At 43.9% G+C, this 21204-nt stretch overlaps 1 protein-coding gene across 2 annotated transcripts in view; it reads left to right on the top strand.

Moving 5' to 3' along the window:
* cttn (cortactin) overlaps positions 1–20001 on the top strand; it is a 23372-nt gene extending 3371 nt beyond the window's left edge. The window contains exons 3-16 of one of the 2 annotated variants that reach the window (XM_083759498.1): positions 1503–1576; positions 2900–3029; positions 4626–4736; positions 5586–5640; positions 6407–6517; positions 7398–7508; positions 8944–9054; positions 10307–10362; positions 11937–12006; positions 12652–12917; positions 15065–15209; positions 16468–16536; positions 17387–18606; positions 19228–20001. In XM_083759498.1, the coding sequence (XP_083615624.1) occupies positions 1503–1576; positions 2900–3029; positions 4626–4736; positions 5586–5640; positions 6407–6517; positions 7398–7508; positions 8944–9054; positions 10307–10362; positions 11937–12006; positions 12652–12917; positions 15065–15209; positions 16468–16536; positions 17387–17523 (1446 nt within the window). In that variant the 3' untranslated portion in view covers positions 17524–18606; positions 19228–20001. Of the gene's footprint in view, positions 1–1502; positions 1577–2899; positions 3030–4625; positions 4737–5585; positions 5641–6406; positions 6518–7397; positions 7509–8943; positions 9055–10306; positions 10363–11936; positions 12007–12651; positions 12918–15064; positions 15224–16467; positions 16537–17386; positions 18627–19227 lie in introns of those variants that run through there. The other variant, XM_083759497.1, reaches the window with a different exon arrangement.
* The last annotated feature ends 1203 nt before the right edge of the window (positions 20002–21204 follow it).

Below are 21204 nucleotides of genomic sequence, written 5' to 3'. Positions count from 1 at the left end.
AATGTCTGGTGGTCCCTGGAGGACCACTGGTTAATGTCTGGTGGTCCCTGGGCCTGGAGGACCACTGGTTAATGTCTGGTGGTCCCTGGAGGACCACTGGTTAATGTCTGGTGGTCCCTGGGCCTGGAGGACCACTGGTTAATGTCTGGTGGTCCCTGGGCCTAGAGGACCTCAGGTTGATGTGTCTGGAAAAATCTAAAATAGATAGCAGATGTACAAGCTCACAGCATGGCATGACATGATGATGCAATGTGACTATGTGAGCTTGTAGATCTGCTGTTATTGAACAGCCAACGCTACCAGTCGACTATAGGCAACATTTGGACTATACAAGTCCTTATAGTTGGGGACAGTCCACTCCTCGCCCCTCGGCCTGTTCTCTGGGGACAGTCCTCGCCCCTCTGGCTGTTCTCTCCGTGGAATGTGTGAACTATCCTGCGTCTTGGTGTAAAAGAGACTTCAATGTAGTTTTCTGGTATCTCCTCCTGGTTCCTTTAGGACCATAAAATAGACATTTACTACTAAATGATGAACATATCTGGTTTTACAGATGAATTAAGGTCATATCTAACAGCTCTGGGGTAGAGTGACCGGATGGAAACCATCAAGGTTCCCAGTTCAAACCCGGGCTCCCCCAGAGTGTCGAAGTGTCCTTGAGCAAGACTCTGAACCCCTAATTGCTCCCGATGTGCAGGTTGGTGCCTTGCATGGTTTCCTCCGGCATCATCTGTGTGTGAATGTAATGCATAATCTCTGTAAAGCGCCTTGGATAAAGGCGCTATATGTAAATGCACCATTTACCATTTAGCTCTGGGGTTAGGGTTTGACTGGTGAATTAATTGCAGAACTATGTGACGGAGATGTAACATTGCTGGGGTTAGGTAAGGTTAGGGTAAGGGTAAGGTTAGGGTAAGGTATGGTAAGGTTAGGGTTAGGTAAGGTTAGGGTAAGGTACGGTAAGGTTAGGGTAAGGTATGGTAAGGTTAGGGTTAGGTAAGGTTAGGGTTGGGTTAGGTATGGTTAGGGTAAGGTACGGTACGGTTAGGTAAGGTTTAACCTCGCCTCACCAGGCTTTCCACCACCTCGGAGGAAAGCCTGGTCTCTGTTTCAAAAGTCCGTATGATCCGGTCGGAAGCGGATGATTGTTGTTGTCTTTTTGTTTTGTAGTCGACAGACAGACAGGAACAACAGGCGGCAACTTCCTGTGGGTTAGGGTCAATAAAAGCTCTCGTAGCCTGTAGCTTTTATTGAGAGGGAAACGGAAGTTGCCGCCGCCTGTTGTTCCTGTCTGTCGACTACAAAACAATACTACAACATGACGTAACGATATCATCCGCTCCCGCTCGGATCATATACCGAAATGAAATGGTGCCCAGGCTAGGTTAGGTAAGTTTAGGGTTAGGTAAGGTTAAGGTAAGGTTAGGGTTAGGTAAGGTTAAGGTAAGGTTAGGGTAAGGTAGCGTTTCACGGTGATGTTCTGACGTATCTTCTGCTTCCTGTAGAACGACGTGACGGAGCAGGAACAGCGATGGGGGGCCAAGACCGTGGAGGGCTCCGGACATCAGGAACACTTCAGGTGAGGAGCTCACAAAAACCTACTTTACTGTTCAGTGTGTTCACACCACAGGTCTCACTGTTCACACCACAGGTCTCACTGTTCACACCACAGGTCTCACTGTTACTGTTCACACCACAGGTCTCACTGTTACTGTTCACACCACAGGTCTTACTGTTCACACCACAGGTCTCACTGTTCACACCACAGGTCTTACTGTTCACACCACAGGTCTCACTGTTAACACCACAGGTCTCACTGTTCACACCACAGGTCTCACTGTTACTGTTCACACCACAGGTCTTACTGTTCACACCACAGGTCTCACTGTTAACACCACAGGTCTCACTGTTAACACCACAGGTCTCACTGTTCACACCACAGGTCTCACTGTTACTGTTCACACCACAGGTCTCACTGTTACTGTTCACACCACAGGTCTCACTGTTACTGTTCACACCACAGGTCTCACTGTTACTGTTCACACCACAGGTCTCACTGTTCACACCACAGGTCTTACTGTTCACACCACAGGTCTTACTGTTAACACCACAGGTCTCACTGTTAACACCACAGGTCTCACTGTTAACACCACAGGTCTCACTGTTAACACCACAGGTCTCACTGTTAACACCACAGGTCTCACTGTTAACACCACAGGTCTTACTGTTCACACCACAGGTCTTACAGCCAGGTGACCTCTGTGTCCACTGACTCTGTCTGTCCTCACCGTGTCCACTGACTGTCTGTCCTCACTGTGTCCACTGACTCTGTCTGTCCTCACTGTGTCCTCTGACTCTGTCTGTCCTCACTGTGTCCACTGACTCTGTCTGTCCTCACTGTGTCCACTGACTCTGTCTGTCCTCACTGTGTCCACTGACTGTCTGTCCTCACTGTGTCCACTGACTCTGTCTGTCCTCAACTGTGTCCACTGACTCTGTCCTCACTGTGTCCTCTGACTCTGTCTGTCCTCACTGTGTCCACTGACTCTGTCCTCACTGTCCACTGACTCTGTCTGTCTTCACCGTGTCCACTGACTCTGTCTGTCCTCACCGTGTCCACTGACTCTGTCTGTCCTCACTGTGTCCTCTGACTCTGTCTGTCCTCACTGTGTCCACTGACTCTGTCTGTCCTCACTGTGTCCACTGACTCTGTCTGTCCTCACTGTGTCCACTGACTCTGTCTGTCCTCACTGTGTCCACTGACTCTGTCTGTCCTCACTGTGTCCACTGACTCTGTCTGTCCTCACTGTGTCCTCTGACTCTGTCTGTCCTCACTGTGTCCACTGACTCTGTCTGTCCTCACTGTGTCCACTGACTCTGTCTGTCCTCACTGTGTCCTCAGCATCCACCAGCTGCGTGCCAACGTGTCCACGGAGCACACGTCCCTGAGGAAGGCGGAGCAGGACAAAGAGCCCAAAGCCTCGGACGGCTACGGAGGACGCTTCGGAGTCCAGCAGGACCGCATGGACAAGGTGACCTCTGACCTCCTGACCTCACCATTCACACGTTAAAACTGTTTAGTAGCCATAAACCATAGAGTATTAAAAGGATAGAGACTGAACTGGCTCGAAGCTCCGCCCCCTCCACTATTCATGTCAGTGGAAGTTGCTCAGTGGCGTTTTGAAGTCGCCGGAGGGACCGTCTATTTTCGCCTTTTTGGGCACATTTCCGCATTTTACCTCCAAATTTTGGAGGTGCAACCGAGCGCTCAATGTTAAAGCCCAGCTGCACAGGGTTTCCTCGTCATGAATCCACGGGTCCGCCTGCAGTCCTTCCTCTTACCACTAGGGCCCAGCGCTTCAACATTGGAGTGCCTAGCTGGCCCCTTGCCATAAACGTCAAGACGTCTAATTGCCAATAAAGTACCGGACGACAAGACGTCTTCCCTTGGGAATAAAAAATAAATAAATTACATGCATAATAGAATTACAAATTCTTTCTTTCTTTACAATGAGAGAATTGGCACTCAAAGCCTAAACTGGTGACGACCAGGTGGCGCTGAAAGAGTTTAACAGTCGTCGGCATTAGAGGTCTTCACAGGTCCAATTTGACCAACCCGTCCCGTACCCTTATGGACCCGCAAAAATCACACCCGTGTGAAGTGAGGGGAGGGCGCTCTTATCGTCGTACCATAGAGATGTCAGAACCGGAGCCGAACGGACCCGGCTATTGTAGAAATAGGAGTTCCGACCCACGAGCAGCACAGAGATGTCGAACCTACCCGTACAAACCCAGAGGACCCGAGGCTCTTTCTAGTTGTACAAAAGAACAGCAAGGACTCTTAAGGTGCATTCAGATCAGATCTGAAGATGTATGATTTGTTTCCAGTCGCTCCAATCACTTCACTTTGGTCTCTCGGGTCAGCCTTGGAAATAAATAATAATAATAATAATAAAGCTCACTCTCCCCTCCCTCGAGTGGTGGAATATATTATTTGTTATAACAGATATAAAAGCTACACAGTAATTTAACTTTTGGAAGTGTAACCAAATGGACCCACTCGATCCATCTGTACCTCGAAAAACATCTGCAGCCGAGCTAGAAAACGCCAAAGACGGCTCGGTTCAATATATATAAATAACAGATATAAAAGCTACACAGTAATTTTAATTTGGAAGTGTAACCAAATGTTCCCACTCGATCCATCTGTACTTCGAAAAACATCTGCAGCCGAGCTAGAAAACGCCAAAGACGGCTCGGTTCAATATATATTTAACATAATTCCTGGCTGCTTGTACATCACTTTCTGAGCAGAAAACGAATCATCTTATGTCTCTGAAAAGGGTTTGTATATGAATAAAACCACCGGGGCTCCGAACAACATCATCAACGCTGATTGGCTGTCATGACGTACGTCAAGTTTACCGCGTGCACGGTAAGAAAGACAGAAATAGCTAGCCCTCCGAAGTGTTTGCGTGCGCCTAAATATGAATTAAAAGCACCAGAAGAACTTCGGAGGGCTAGCTATTTCTTTCTCGTTGTCTACTTCCTTACTAAAGGTGTGTGTGTGTGTGTGTGTGTGTGTGTGTGTGTGTGTGTGTGTGTGTGTGTGTGTGTGTGTGTCACAGTGCGCAGTGGGTCATGACTACCAGATGAAGCTATCTAAACATTGCTCCCAGACCGACACCTCGAAAGGCTTTGGAGGAAAGTTTGGCGTGGATCACGACCGCGTGGATCAGGTACGTCTAAGCAACCTTCCACTCGAGGCTGTGCTTTACCGGCAATAACGGAACACCTGCGTTCCTGCAGGAAAGGAGACGATAGGCCAGTTCCGTAAGCAGCGCGACAGAAGTGCCAACTCATTCTAGGCCAAGTACTGATTTGACTTATTTTTCACAAAGTGCCTCCAGGCCAAAGACGTTTTTAAACTTTTAAATGGGCTTAAATTGATAACATTATAATCATGATTTAAGACAAATCTGACAACTCTCGTTCTGAACTATTGCTACTGCCATTTAGCGGTGGATGAGTTTTAATGACTGTAAAGCACAACATTGAGTGTAATATTGCGATTATACATTAAACAGTTACCCTTAAAAAACATGTTCGCTCAATTTCATTGTAACTAAGATATTCGATGATTAAAAAAAATATATATATGACAGACGTAGCCACTATGACTACGACTGAAAATATCCCATGAAAATCGCCAGCCTAGCAACCCAGCCGGCTCTGCTCTGAGAGAGCAGCGAGACTCTGCACAGCTGGTTTTTATGCCTCCTGGTGGCGCTATAACAGGCCCTATTACAGGCCCTATTACAGGCCCATGGTGGGCCTATAACACTAACAGGCCCTATAACATGCCCTATTACAGGCCCATGTGCAAAACATGCCTTCGGTCTGGTGGAGACAATACTAGACAGAATGTATTGTGTTGCTTAACTTTGTAAACGCGCTGTTGACTCACGTCGAACATGACCCTTAATTGTTCTTTCACTCATGTTGAACATGACCCTTATTGTTCTGTTGACTATTGTTGAAGATAGCGATGTCATAGTGATGTCATAGTGTCTCTCCTGTACTTCCAGTCTGCCATGGGGTTCGAGTACGCCGGGAAGACGGAGAAGCACGCCTCACAGACAGGTGATGTCAGAGTGATGTCAGAGTGATGACACATGTATTATGGATTCTTCCTTCCAACTCCATATGACCAGTTATCAGTGTTAATGACCAGTTATCAGTGTTAATGACCATATGACCAGTTATCAGTGTTAATGACCATATGACCAGTTATCAGTGTTAATGACCATATGACCAGTTATCAGTGTTAATGACCAGTTATGTGTTGTGTTAATTACCCTGTGCAAGGTTTATTTTGAAGTTTCACTCTGAAATGGCAAGTTGTGTGTTTTTGAACCAATCAGAACGTTGCGTTGTTTACATGTCACAGAGAGGCTTATGTTTAACCAATAATGTTTTCAGATACTATATATTGTATTGTAGCGTAATGATTCAGTTTAAACCGAGTAATACGCTGTCTGGATGTCATCTTGAATGGGATTACAAACGGGAGTAGTTCTGTAATCAAAACCAGCTGCGTTTGGACGGACGGATGAATGAAATCAAGATACATTTTTATTCCTGCAGCACGTTTTCGTTCAAAGGGAGTAATTAAAATTGGATTTTTATGGACTTTTGATACACAAAAAAATACACAAAGATGGAAAATGCCCCATTGTTTTGGCATAGATTGCTCAAAGTGTGAAAAACGATTTAAAAATATTTTTGCATTTCCCTACGTCTTGTGTATTGTAGACAAGAAATAACACCCCCCGCTGAATTCAGCCATTGACCAATCAGAATAAAGCATTCAACCAAGCCGTGTAATAATAATGTGTGTTTCATTTAGACCACTCCGCCGGGTTCGGGGGGCGTTACGGCGTCCAGGCAGACCGCGTGGACCAGAGCGCCATGGGCTTCGACTACCAGGGCAAGACCGAGAAACACGACTCACAGAAGGGTTAGTGCACGCACGCACGCGCGCACACACACACACACACACACACACACACAGTACCAGGGGAAGACCGAGAAACACGACTCACAGAAAGGTTAGTGCACACAGTCACGCTCGCACACACACACATACACACACACACACACACACACACACAGTACCAGGGCATGCACACACACACACACACACAGTACCAGGGCAAGACAGAGAAACACGACTCACAGAAAGGTTAGTGCACGCACACGCACACACAGTCACGCTCGCACACACACACACACACACACACACGCACACACACACGCACGCACGCACGCACACGCAGACAGTCACGCTCGCTCACACACACACAGTACCAGGTAAAAACAGAAACACGACTCACAGAAAGGTCAGTACACACACACACACACACACACACACACACACACACACACACCCCCTTAAGGAATGTTCCCCATGCAGGTCTGGACTCATCAGGTTGACGACTCAGCATTTGTTTCAGTCTCTGTGGCTGTTTGGCTGCTTTCACACCCAGCTGCAAAATAACCAAAATAACCTTACTGTACGCTTAGTTAGAATTTGAGCTTTATCAATAATAGTACCTGTTCAGCTCTCACCCCCTTTTTGGGTCAGTTTGGTTTCAATTTACACTCAAGAGTTAAAGTATCTAATAAGGGTCCATTTGGTTACCAACTCTCCATCATTTGGCTGGGGACCACCTGGAACCCCCTCAAGGACCCCCTCAGGGTCCATTTGGTTACCAACTCTCCATTTAGCTGGGGAACATAGCGATGGTATTACGCCATCTCTTCCTGTATTAACCATATGTCTGTTTATTGGTTGACTTCATGACATCATCAGATTATCTCTCTGTTTGATTGGTCAGATTATTCCAAGGGCTTCGGGGGAAAGTTTGGCGTGGAGACGGACAAGGTGGACAAGAGCGCCATGGGCTTCGAGTACCAGGGCAAGACGGACAAGCACGAGAGTCAGAGAGGTTGGTACACACACGACAGAGCAGGTCGTCCAATGATCCATGGGTCGGCGGTTCGAATCCCGGCTCCTCCTGTCGACATGTCAAAGTGTCCTTGGGCAAGACACTGAACCCCAAATTGCTCCCGATGTGCTGGTTGGTACCTTGCATGGCTTCCACCGCAATCGGTGTATGAATGGGTGAATGTAATGCACAATCTATGTAAAGCGCCTTGGATAAAGGCGCTATATAAATGCACCATTTTACACACACACACACACACACACACACACACACACACACACACACTGCACATAGTTGAGATGCTGTGCCTGTAGCTTCTTGTCCATCACACCAGAAATGCTTTCTTCTCTGATTGGTGGGTTTAGCCGTCGGTGTAGATACTATGTGTTCTCTGATTGGTGGGTTTAGCTGTCGTGCACTGCAGGCTTAGGCAAGTCAGATTTAACTTAAATACCTTTTATATTATTATATTATGAGCTTGTAGATCTGATCAAGCTGTTATACTTTGGGCTTGTTTATCTGTAAAGACAGACCGATTAAAGAAGTTAGAAATGTGATCTCATATCTATAATCTGATCTGAATCTACATTGTGATATCGTGTGGATTAGCTGTGCAGCAATACAGTACACAGGTATGTATAATGCAAATAAATGTAGACCTAGGAATCATGTGCATCCAATAAAGGTATCAGGTAGAGAGACAGACAGGCTTTATCATCAGGTAGAGAGACAGACAGGCTTTATCATCAGGTAGAGAGACAGACAGGCTTTATCATCAGGTAGAGAGACAGACAGGCTTTATCATCAGGTAGAGAGACAGACAGGCTTTATCATCAGGTAGAGAGACAGACAGGCTTTATCATCAGTTAGAGAGACAGACAGGCTTTATGATAATTAGACCAGGTAGGAGAGACAGACAGGCTTTATCATCAGGTAGAGACAGACAGGCTTCATGATGATTAGACCAGGTAGGAGAGACAGACAGGCTTTATCATCAGGTAGGAGAGACAGACAGGCCACATGATCTGACTCTGTGAAAATAAAACATGAAACGTAATGCTGACTCTGATGAAGACCGCAAGGTCGAAACGTTAGTCGTTTGTACACTCAGCACCTAAATAAAAGGCTCTAAATGTCCGTGCTGCTCCAGTCTCTTCTCCTTATGCAACTTTGATGTCCTTGCACCTGTGAAGCACCGGATCAGCCGTTTCAGGCTTGAGGCACGTTGGTAGCCTCCCTTTGTAATGCCTTTACATTTAGTAGTGTTATATTCTTGTGACTTTAAATTGTGTGTGTGTGTGTGTGTGTGTGTGTGTGTGTGTGTGTGTGTGTGTGTGTGTGTGTGTGTGTGTGTGTGTGTGTGTGTGTGTGTGTGTGTGTGTGTGTGTGTGTGTGTGTGTGTGTGTGTGTGTGTGTGTGTGTGTGTGTGTGTCAGACTACACACAGGGCTTCGGGGGTAAGTTCGGCGTTCAGACGGACAGGCAGGACAAGTCGGCGCTGGGATGGGACCACCAGGAGAAACTACAGCTGCACGAATCACAGAAAGGTACCGTGTCACATGACCCCTTAGCCTGGCCCAGGTTTAGTTTAACCCGCCGCGACGCATGTGGCGGGGTAAAAACCAACCGCTACATGCTAATGCTACTGATGTTGTACGTCAGGGGTGGGCAACTTTGACGATGGAGAGGGCCACTATATTTCCACACTCACTCCCTAGGGCCATATATTACTGTCGTAGCAAAAATAGCCGATCTACAAGCTCTTTGAGCTTGTAGGCAATTTTTGCTATATTCGAATTGAAATCTTGAATTTTTGCTATTTTTGAATTGGAATCCAGAAAATTAACATTTTAATCTAATTTCAAATGCCTTTATTATACTTGTGTTGAAGCAATGAGCTACGAATATAAGTAATATATAAGTAAGTTGCTTATAAGTAATAATAGCGGGTCACGTTTGCATGTTGTGGAATATAGTAACAGCTGAAACCAATATTATATCAGTATTCTGACATTAACCAGAGGGCCACATTAAGTGAAGGTGGAGGCCGCATGTGGCCCCCGGGCCGCCAGTTGCCCACCCCTGTTGTACGTGGTCTACAACCATTGGCTCAGCCCTCTGATGTTGCTTTTAATTACTTCATTTTAATTAGGCCACCAGTAACCTAACAAGTAGACCAACTAAAAATGGAAGAGATATGAATACACACACACACACAAGACAAAACTGTTGACCCCCTTAACACTTCTTTTGCCGGGGAATTTATCATAATAATGGCACTAGAGTGCCAAGCAGATGAGGCAGCTTTTACTTTGAAAAAGCCCCGCCTTCCCATTACCCCCCCAAAACCGGGAGGCATAATCTTCCATTATTACGTCGCGCTGTCACATCTAAAGTCTCTCTAGAAGCGTTTATATTCCAAACGAGATGCACGCTGAAGTCAGAAATGAGAGTACCGTAGATTTAGAGTAGAGACACTTTAGTCGGGCCGTAAACACACATGATTACAACTCATATATATATGATCTATTAAATCACATTACCCACACTGTACATAATTTGGTGTTGGAACGGGTATGGACTACTGTCATTAATATAACTTAAATGATAAAATCCCCCCTTCTGTTTAGCCTACAACTGGAGGTGGAGAACTTGGGGTCATGTGATCAGTGACATCACTCTTTAGCCAAATTTCAATACCCCAAATCTGGGCTCACTCCAGCATGGCGTTGTTACGGCAGTGTTATGGTGAAACTGGTGACCTGCTGAATTATGTAACCGTCATATTGTCTTTTACAGATTATTCCCACGGATTTGGAGGGAAATTTGGAGTGCAGAAAGACAGAATGGATAAGGTAAGGGTGTGTGTGGGTGTGTGGGGGGGGGGGGTCTCACTTCCTTCCCTCTCCACCAGGTGGGGTGAGAAGCAAAGATTTTAGATAAAAATGTTCTGAAGGGTCTGAAATAATATATATTAAAAGATTTGGCTACATTTTCACGATTTCACGAAATAGCAGATCTACAAGCTTGTAGCGCGGACCTTGCGGTGCCGCGCTATGAGCTTGTAGATCTGCTATTTTTCAATAGCTAAAGTATAACATGATCCTTAACCCATTCTGAACGGGAACCCCTTTTGGTGTTTTAAGCAGTATGTTAAATAGCAGATCTACAAGCTCATAGCGCGGCACCGAGTGGCGCGCTACAAGCTTGTAGATCTGCCATTCTTGGAAAATCGTGAAAATGTGGCACAAATCTTTGAATATATATTCTTTCAGAGCGAACGTTTTTAACTCAAATCTTTGCTTCTGGGAGGTCCCTGGAACAACATATTTTGACATGGGGGTCGGTGGCCAAATACATATAGCCTAATTCTGGAACTCCTTGACACAAAATAGTTTGAGAACCACTGACCTAGAAACATGAGGTTTTTCATAAAAAAAGTCATGATTTAGAAGACATTTGTAGAATTGTTTTCAGGTCTAAATGGGTTAACCCATTTTGGGGCGGGAACCCCTTTTGGTGTTTTAAACATTATGTTATAATTTAGCTATTGAAAAATAGCAGATCTACAAGCTCATAGCTACGAGCTATTTTTGAAAAATCGTAAAAATGTGGCGCAAATCTTTGAATATATAACTCAGGTCTAAATGGGTTAAAACACCAAAAGGGGTTTCCGTCCTGAACAGGTTAATGAGTCAAGTGTATGTTTTATATTTCAGAGTGAAGGGACCTCAATTTAATGAGTATATATATTTTATATTTCAGAGTGAAGGGACCTCAATTTAATGAGTATATATATTTTATATTTCAGAGTGAAGGGACCTTAATTTAACGAGTATATATTTTATATTTCAGAGTGAAGGGACCTTAATTTAATGAGTATATATATTTTATATTTCAGAGTGAAGGGACCTTAATTTAATGAGTATATTTAATATTTCAGAGCGCAGGGACCTTAATTTAATGAGTATATTTTATATTTCAGAGTGAAGGGACCTTAATTTAATGAGTATATTTAATATTTCAGAGCGCAGTGACCTTAATTTAATGAGTATGTTTTATATTTCAGAGTGAAGGGACCTTAATTTAATGAGTATATTTAATATTTCAGAGTGAAGGGACCTTAATTTAATGAGTATATATATTTTATATTTCAGAGCGCAGGGACCTTAATTTAATGAGTATATATATTTTATATTTCAGAGCGCAGGGACCTTAATTTAATGAGTATATATATTTTATATTTCAGAGCGCAGGGACCTTAATTTAATGAGTATATATATTTTATATTTCAGAGCGCAGGGACCTTAATTTAATGAGTATATATATTTTATATTTCAGAGCGCAGGGACCTTAATTTAATGAGTATATATATTTTATATTTCAGAGCGCAGGGACCTTAATTTAATGAGTATATTTCATATTTCAGAGCGCAGGGAACTTTGAACAGGTGGATAAACCTAGTTCTGCCTACCAGAAGACCAAGGCTGTTGAAGCTGGTGAGTGTCTCCACATGTCCCTCCTCATTTCTGCTCATTATTTTAGTCATCTGAAATGTTTCAGTCTAACTCGACGGCCTCGACGACCTCACAGGCGTGTGCAAACCAGTGTTGTTTTTGGCAGCAAATTTCTATTTTAGTTTAGTCTTAGTTTAGTCTTTGGACTGTCACATTTTAGTCACCTGGAATGTCTTAGTGTTAGTCTAGTTTTAGTCGACTAAATGTCACAAGATTTTAGTCGACTAAATCTACAGTTGATTTAGTCGACTAAAATGTATTTTGGCGGGTCTTGATGCCGTCGTAATGAGTGTTTTTACACTTGCTGAAAATAGCCGATCTACAAGCTCACAGCGTTGTGAGCTTGTAGATCGGCAACCAAGTGTAAAATGACTTATACTGGATCTCTTGTCCACTAGTCCCTTCCTAACATTTTAGTCTAGTTTTTATTTGTCGACGAAATTGTCAGTATATTTAGTCTTAGTTTTAGTCATCGTAGCTTAGTTTTCATTTAGTTTCCATTTGTTTTTGTCAGTGAAAATAGGTAGTCGACGGACATTTTTCGTCTTAGTTTTAGTCGACGAAAACAACACTGGTGCAAAGGCTAAGCTCATGTAATTCAGATTAATTTCCCCTCCTCTCCACCAGAGGGCAGCAGCACGGGCAGCATCAAGGCGCGATTCGAGAACATGGCGCAGCAGAAGGGGGAGGAGGACAGGAAGCGGGCGGAGGAGGAGCGTGGGCGTCGCCAGGCCAAGGAGAGGGCGGAGCAGGAGGAGGCGCGACGCTCCACCCCCTCCCCCGCCCCCGCACCAGCCCCGCCCCCTGCCGCCAGCCCAAGCCCCGCCCCCAGCCCCACCCCCCCGACCATCTGTCAGCCCGCCGAAGCTACGCTGCCGCCCGCCGCACAGCAGGTGAGAGTCGGCGCTCTGTAATCTTTTTTTTTTTTTTTTTCATCTGAAACATTTTCTAAATATGAATTTAGGCCATCTCTGCCTATTGGTTTTCTTTTTTCATCATTCATTCATCATTTATTTAACTCACGACCAGGGCTCCAGCGTGCGACCTATTAGGTCGCATATGCGACTTAATTTCTTATGGTGATACTTAAAATTTAATGAGGTCGCACCGGTGATACTTGGAAATGTGCGAAAAAAAGAAAGAAAAACGATCTGTTTATTTATTTATTTTTACTCCGTCTCAACACTGAGGCACGGGCGCCGGGCGTCTATTAGTAGTGCGATAATAAAGTATTACTTTCTTTTGGCTCAATCGAATCCCCTCTCTTTCTCTCTCTCTGCCTGCCTGCAAAGTCAACGCAAAGACGATAATTGCGCAAACAGGCGCAGCGCGACCTGCTGCGGTACAAACGGGACGAACCGAGGAGAATATATATTCAGGTCTGAACGCAGTTTATCCGACACAAATTAACTAATCTTTCTCAGCTGTACAATTTCACTGGAGCGCAGCGCGCATATCTAACTGCATGATGATAAGTCATGATCTACACAGACAGCCGACTCCCGACCATAGACTGTAAGCTCCCGACCCAAACAATGAGTAAGGAGGTAAACTTGTTGTTTGATTAAACATATAATGTGCCACGAAAAATAGCTTCCAAAGCTTGTTATGTTTGCATCGAGGAGGTAGCCCGTGTCCATACATGATGATCGGCCAACAAAATACATTAATCCCCCTCCCAGTGAGTGAAGATCACTGATGCCCGATTTATTCTTCGTCGTACAAAGTGTGTGCTGAAAATAGCTGATCTACAAGCTCACAACGCGTCGCGTCCGTGACATGTTGTGAGCTTGTAGATCAGCTATTTTCAGCACGCGGAGTTATGCAGGCTCTGAGAGCATTTAGAAACTTTTGCCTTCACAATAAAAGTAAGCAGCTTTCACAAGTTGGCCAACTTGGCCCATTAAGACAAGGAAAAGGATTAAGAATTCGGTGGCATTTCACATTGCAAAAGATTTTTTCCAAAATGTAAAAATATTATAATAAGGAATTAATTTGGATAATGGTAATGGGATATTGTACAAATTGTCACTTTATTAATCCCAAAGGTTTGGACTGCATTTAATTTTCAACACAAAACCTTAAACTGACTTTCTGTGTGTGGAATATAAATATTGCCTTTATTGACTGAGTGACTTTGTGTTGGGTTCAAACCATCTACAGTGTTTTGAAGTATAACCAGGTAGGTTGCTGTTTTTCACACAGTGACCTTTGTAGGGGGTTTTATGATTCAAACCTTTAATGGTGGAAACCACTACAAAAATAAATGGCGCCCGATGTGGGGGCATGATAAGATCATGTAATAATACCACGAAGAAAATGGTGCTACCTAATTTCTGGTGGCGCTACCAAATGAAAAGGTAGGTGGCACCAGTGCTACCTGTGAAAAAGTTAGTCTGGAGCCCTGCTCACGACCATGATCACATGGTTTGGAGCACAGATTCATAAAAGTATACAATCGAAAGTATACAATACATTACAGATTACACGATATACATAGACATATCGGAAGGCTTTCCCTATTTATACAGTGGAAGAACATTTTTCAGAAAAGCACCCAAACTTTTTGTTTTTCAGATTTTAGTAATGCAATTAGTTTAAACTAACACCCCTCTCCCTACTGGGTTGCCATGTCTGACAGACATAGTTGAGGTGCATTTTAATGTGTGAATGTAATCGCAATCTATGTATAGGTGTGTGAATGTAATCGCAATCTATGTATAGGTGTGTGAATGTGTGAATGTAATCACAATCTATGTATAGGTGTGTGAATGTAATCGCAATCTATGTATAGGTGTGTGAATGTAATCACAATCTATGTAAAGGTGTGTGAATGTGTGAATGTAATCACAATCTATGTAAAGGTGTGTGAATGTAATCACAATCCATGTAAAGGTGTGAACTGTGAATGTGTGTGAATGTAATGCACAATCTATGTACAGCGCCTTGGATAAAAAGTGCATTTACCATTTTAGGTAAACACTACAGTGTTTTAATTGATCTGTGGTGAAATGTCTCCCCCCGGTGGTGGTGGTGTCAGGACACTCCAGTGTCCGCAGCCGTGGAGGAGAACGGGGTCAAGGAGGAGGAGCCTGTGGCCCAGGGGGCGGGACCTGTGGCCCCGGAGGAGGAGGAGCTCTACCAGAACCCAGATGAGACCGTCCAATCAGCAGCAGCAGGTGAATGTCTTAACGTCCTTGTTCTGGGGAGGACGTATTAACATCCTTGTTATGGGGAGGACATCTTAATCATAGATATATATATATAAGAAAGGCTAGATGTCTCATCAGCGCTCTGGCCAATGGAGAGCGACGTTGCTACGTGGCGGCCATCTTGCCGAGGGGCAGCATAACATTGTGTCTATGGGGCATGTACTTTTTAAATAACCATAACATTGTGTCTATGGGGCATGTACTTTTTAAATAACCATAACATTGTGTCTATGGGGCATGTACTTTTTAAATAACCATAACATTGTGTCTATGGGGCATGTACTTTTTAAATAACCATAAGATTGTGTCTATGGGGCATGTACTTTTAAATAACCATAACATTGTGTCTATGAGGCATGTACTTTTAAATAACCATAACATTGTGTCTATGGGGCATGTACTTTTAAATAACCATAACATTGTGTCTATGGGGCATGTACTTTTAAATAACCATAACATTGTGTCTATGGGGCGTGTACTTTTTAAATAACCATAACATTGTGTCTATGGGGCATGTACTTTTTAAATAACCATAACATTGTGTCTATGGGGCATGTACTTTTAAATAACAATAACATTGTATCTATGGGGCATGTACTTTTAAATAACCATAACATTGTGTCTATGGGGCATGTACTTTTAAATAACCATAACATTGTGTCTATGGGGCATGTACTTTTAAATAACCATAACATTGTGTCTATGGGGCGTGTACTTTTTAAATAACCATAACATTGTGTCTATGGGGCATGTACTTTTAAATAACCATAACATTGTGTCTATGGGGCATGTACCTTTTTAAATAACCATAACATTGTGTCTATGGGGCATAACATTGTGTCTATGGGGCATGTACTTTTTAAATAACCAAACCTGCTCAATTTTCAAACGGTTTGGTTTGTTATAAACGTCAGAGACGTCTGCATACTTATATGCTTTTCTACAACGTTCATATAAAAACATTAAGCAGATAAGTGTTCTGAATCATAGCCACGTTTGATTGATTGCAGAATTACAGTACAACTCAATACAAAAACTGTTAACTGTGAGTGGACGAAACGGGTCGCTAGGGGCCAAACCAATCCAGTTTCATATCGATAAAAGATACCGTAAGACGTCCCCAGCACACCTCAACAACCCGCGGTTTTATTTGATAAGACGTGTGTGGACGTCCTGTACATCAGAAATGTTAAGTGTGTGTGTGTGTGTGTGTGTGTGTGTGTGTGTGTAGATGCTCAGTATGACTATGGAGAGGAAGATCTTGGAGTGACAGCGGTGGCTCTCTACGACTACCAAGCAGGTCAGTGTCCTCATTTACATATAATTTACATATCTCTATGACTACCAGGCAGGTCAGTGTCCTCATTTACATATCATTTACATATCTCTATGACTACCAAGCAGGTCAGTGTCCTCATTTACATATCTCTATGACTACCAGGCAGGTCAGTGTCCTCATTTTCATATAATTCACATATCTCTATGACTAACAAGCAGGTCAGTGTCCTCATTTACATAGCATTTACATATCTCTATGACTAACAAGCAGGTCAGTGTGCTCATTTACATATCTCTATGACTAACATGCAGGTCAGTGTCCTCATTTACATATCTATGACTAACAAGCAGGTCAGTGTCCTCATTTACATATCATTTACATATACCTATGACTAACAAGCAGGTCAGTGTCCTCATTTACATATAATTTACATATCTCTGACTACCAAGCAGGTCAGTGTCCTCATTTAAATAAAATTTACATATCTCTGACTACCAAGCAGGTCAGTGTCCTCATTTAAATATAATTTACATATCTCTGACTACCAAGCAGGTCAGTGTCTCTAGTCGTAGTGGCTGTTTTTACACTTGCCGAAAATAGCCGATCTTCAAGCTCACAACGTGTCGCGCTGCGGCGCGTCGTGAGCTTGTAAGACTTTTCAGAGCGCAACACCCGAGCGATACCAAACCAAACATAAAACGGCTTTTCCAGGCTACTTTTTAATTTATCGACAAAGTCATACATTGTACTTAGTCTTAGTTTTAGTCGTCATAGCTTAGTTTTTTATTTGGTTTTCCTTCAACCAACATTTTTCATCACAGTTTTTTAGTCGATGAAATACTAAACGCTGCTCCGTTCTCTCCGTTCACAGCCGGCGACGACGAGATCTCGTTCGACCCCGATGACATCATCACCAACATTGAGATGATCGACGAGGGCTGGTGGCGGGGGATGTGCCGCGGCTCCTACGGCCTGTTCCCGGCCAATTACGTGGAGGTTCGACAGTGAGCCCCCCCCCAACACCTGGGAGGAGGTGTCGCTCAGCCCTCTCCTTCACACACACCCCTCTCTCTCTCTCTCTCTCTCTGTTAACTTCGCCTCGATGACACTGTGCTCAGACAAACCTCGGGAGACTTCTCACTCATTTCCCTCTTTCTGCTTTCTTCTCTTTCTGGGGAAGTTATTGGATCATTTGGGTTCCATTTGGATCGTTTGAGGCCCATTTGTACCCTCAGAGTTAAAAACACTTTCACTGCCTAAACATTTCCATGAATTCAAGGCTTCGTAGGGTTAAAGTTTAACGTGAGACGTTCAGGAAAGCCACAAAAACAGCCATGTATCTCCCTTTAATACTCGAGCAAACTAATTAATTCCAGTAAATAACGCCAACATGTACCACAGTTAAGATAGAACTTGACTTGAGTATTAGGACCTCACACACTGCAGAGATAGAGGAAAGCGTGGAGTGGCCAAAGACGTAAAGACCTGAGGTGGAGAGAACGGAGAGAAATACCTCTTCTAAAGTCTTCTACAGAAGGCTTTTGGATTACGTTTGTTTAAGTTCTTAGTAGCTCAACCATCGTCTTTGAAAGTGCAACACAAAAATAACACTAAAGAACAACCATTGGTTGGCGTGAAATATCCACATTGGAATATTAATCTCTGTATTGTGTGTGTGTGTGTGTGTGTGTGTGTGTGTGTGTGTGTGTGTGTGTGTGTGCGTGTGCGCGCGCGAGAGTGCGAGTGCGCTAGTGGTCAAACACTAACACCAGTTTATTCTTCGTTGCATGGCGAACATGGCAGACCCACGCACGTCGTACAAGGTCAGCTGTTGTTGCGGTGCGACGGAGCGTGACTCGTGACTTTGAGCTTCGGCCACGAGCTTTTCTCGTACGAGAAGATTGGGTGGGTTCCGATATCCCTCTAAGCAGATCGGGTGGGTTCCGATATCCCTCTAAGCAGATCGGGTGGGTTCCGATATCCCTCTAAGCAGATCGGGTGGGTTCCGATATGCCTCTAAGCAGATCGGGTGGGTTCCGATATCCCTCTAAGCAGATCGGGTGGGTTCCGATATCCCTCTAAGCAGATCGGGTGGGTTCCGATATCCCTCTAAGCAGATCGGGTTGGTTTCCGATATCCCTCTAAGCAGATCGGGTGGGTTTTCGATATCCCTCTAAGCAGATCGGGTGGGTTCCGATATCCCTCTAAGCAGATCGGGTGGGTTCCGATATCCCTTCTAAGCAGATCGGGTTGGTTCCGATATCCCTCTAAGCAGATCGGGTTGGTTCCGATATCCCTCTAAGCAGATCGGGTTGGTTCCGATATCCCTCTAAGCAGATCGGGTTGGTTCCGATATCCCTCTAAGCAGATCGGGTTGGTTCCGATATCCCTCTAAGCAGATCGGGTTGGTTCCGATATCCCTCTAAGCAGATCTTGTGGGTTCCGATATGCCTCTAAGCAGATCGGGTGGGTTCCGATATCCCATTAAGCAGATCGGGTGGGTTCCGATATCCCTCTAAGCTGATCGGGTGGGTTCCGATATGCCTCTAAGCAGATCGGGTTGGTTTCCGATATCCCTCTAAGCAGATCGGGTTGGTTCCGATATCCCTCTAAGCAGATCGCGTGGGTTTTCGATATCCCTCTAAGCAGATCGGGTGGGTTCCGATATCCCTCTAAGCAGATCGGGTTGGTTTCCGATATCCCTCTAAGCAGATCGGGTTGGTTTTCGATATCCCTCTAAGCAGATCGGGTGGGTTCCGATATCCCTCTAAGTAACGTTAGCAGACTCTTAATATTAAAGTTAATTCATTCCAAGGCACCTTGGAGCCTGAAAAACATTCAGACACTTTATGTAGTTTTATTCTAGCAGTTAACCTCTTTATTTATATAAATACACGTCTTCTAAATACAAGCTTTATATATGCACGTCTTCAATACATAAAGCAAAGCATCACTAGCTGTATGCGTCTTCCAGGGTTCATTTTTGTCGACTAAAAACTATGAGGGAAATTGTTGCTCGTCTGCCTATTTTCCCCCCACCGACAAACTAAATTAAAACCAAGCTATGACGACTAAAACTAAGACGAAATATATTGATAGTTTCGTCAGCAAATAAAAGCTAGACTAAAATGTTAGGGAGGGACTATAGTGGAGAGGAGAACTAAAAGACAAGTCATTTTATGTTTGGTTGTGCTCTGAAAATAGCAGATCTACAAGCTTGTAGATTGTAGATCGGCTATTTACAGCATGCAACCAAGTGTAAAGTCAGCCATTATGACGCCCTCAAGGCACCGCCAAAATGCATTTTTGTCGACAAAACCAACTGTAGATTTGACTGTAGAAATCGTATGATAATATTAGGTTGACTAAAACTAGACGTATATGTAAAATATGACTAAATGAAAATTGCTGTTAAAGCAGCATCGAGAACACAAAAGGCTGACCTAATGGACCAATCGGCATCGTGGACACAACAGGCTGACCTAATGGACCAATCGGCTTTAGTCTCTCTCCTCGTGTCCTCACTGTTTGAATCGCCCTCCTCCTTGATTTGTAGCTTTTGTTTAGAACAGCTTTTTTTGACCGTTTATATTTCACACAAAGACAACATTAAATTATTATTATTATTGTTTTTCCTGAACACACACTAACCTAGGGTGTCGGCCGGGACTGAACTAAACTAAACAAACTGCTGCTATCTGGTGGTGAGCGACATAAAACACTAAAGGAATACACTACGGCTCATCGAGTATGTTTATTACGCCTCGTCACTCGTGATAAAGTCCTGGACACCATGATGCATAAACACCTCATCTGCACACGCGAGAGGGAGGGAGCGTTCCGACGGCCGTATCGCAAAAAATACAAACAAAAGAAAACTGTGCTGATATGGAGCGTTGGCGCGCTGTTGCGATGTAGCCTGAACCAATCAATTAACCAATAAACGGTAGCGTGTAGATCTCAACCAATAAAAGTGTTTGTTGGGGGGGAACGGGGGGGGGGGGGACGACGACGACGTTGCTCTCGGTACATCAGGACGGTCTCGTTGAAAAACGTGTATTAGAACTATTAGAAATGTCGTCGTTCCTTCGCTCGCATCGCTGGCAGTGTAGACGAGGTGTAACATTGATAAACCCCTGGGTGCCATGATGCGTACCGGTGCGAAAAGATGATTTATTATATTTTATGAGGATAGACATTTGTATTCTCTGTGTTCTCTGTCAACCCAGTGTCGTTGTGTGTGTGTGTGTGTGTGTGTGTGGGTGGGGGGGAGGGGGGGCACATCGATGCTAGACATGATGTAGGACGGTGGTTCCCAAAGTGGGGTGGGGGTTGAATTAATGCTCAAACCGCTAATTATTTTTAAACGGACGATAAGTGTGTGACAATGGGTCGCATATGGAACGCAATCAGAGCAACTCTAATAAGGTGTGCTTGAGAAGGGTCTAAAACTTAAATGTTACTGTTGGGCTTGTAGGGATTTTATAATAAAAAAAGTGACCTTTTATTCCAAATGTTTATTTTGTATGTCTGTTCACTTCAGTCACATGATCATTACCTGCTTGTTTGTTTATTTTGATTTTTTTCTCTTTTTTTTAAAAGTAAATATGTTTCAATAAACGATGTATGGATGGTATATTTGATCATAAATCAATAAACGATGTATGGATGGAATATTTGATCATAAGT

The sequence above is a fragment of the Protomyctophum parallelum genome (genome assembly GCF_964188405.1).
Source record: "Protomyctophum parallelum genome assembly, chromosome: 2".
In the NCBI taxonomy this organism is placed as follows: Eukaryota; Metazoa; Chordata; class Actinopteri; order Myctophiformes; family Myctophidae; genus Protomyctophum; species Protomyctophum parallelum.
The sequence above is the reverse complement of the archived record's forward strand: the minus strand, read 5'-3'. Positions and strand labels throughout refer to the sequence as shown.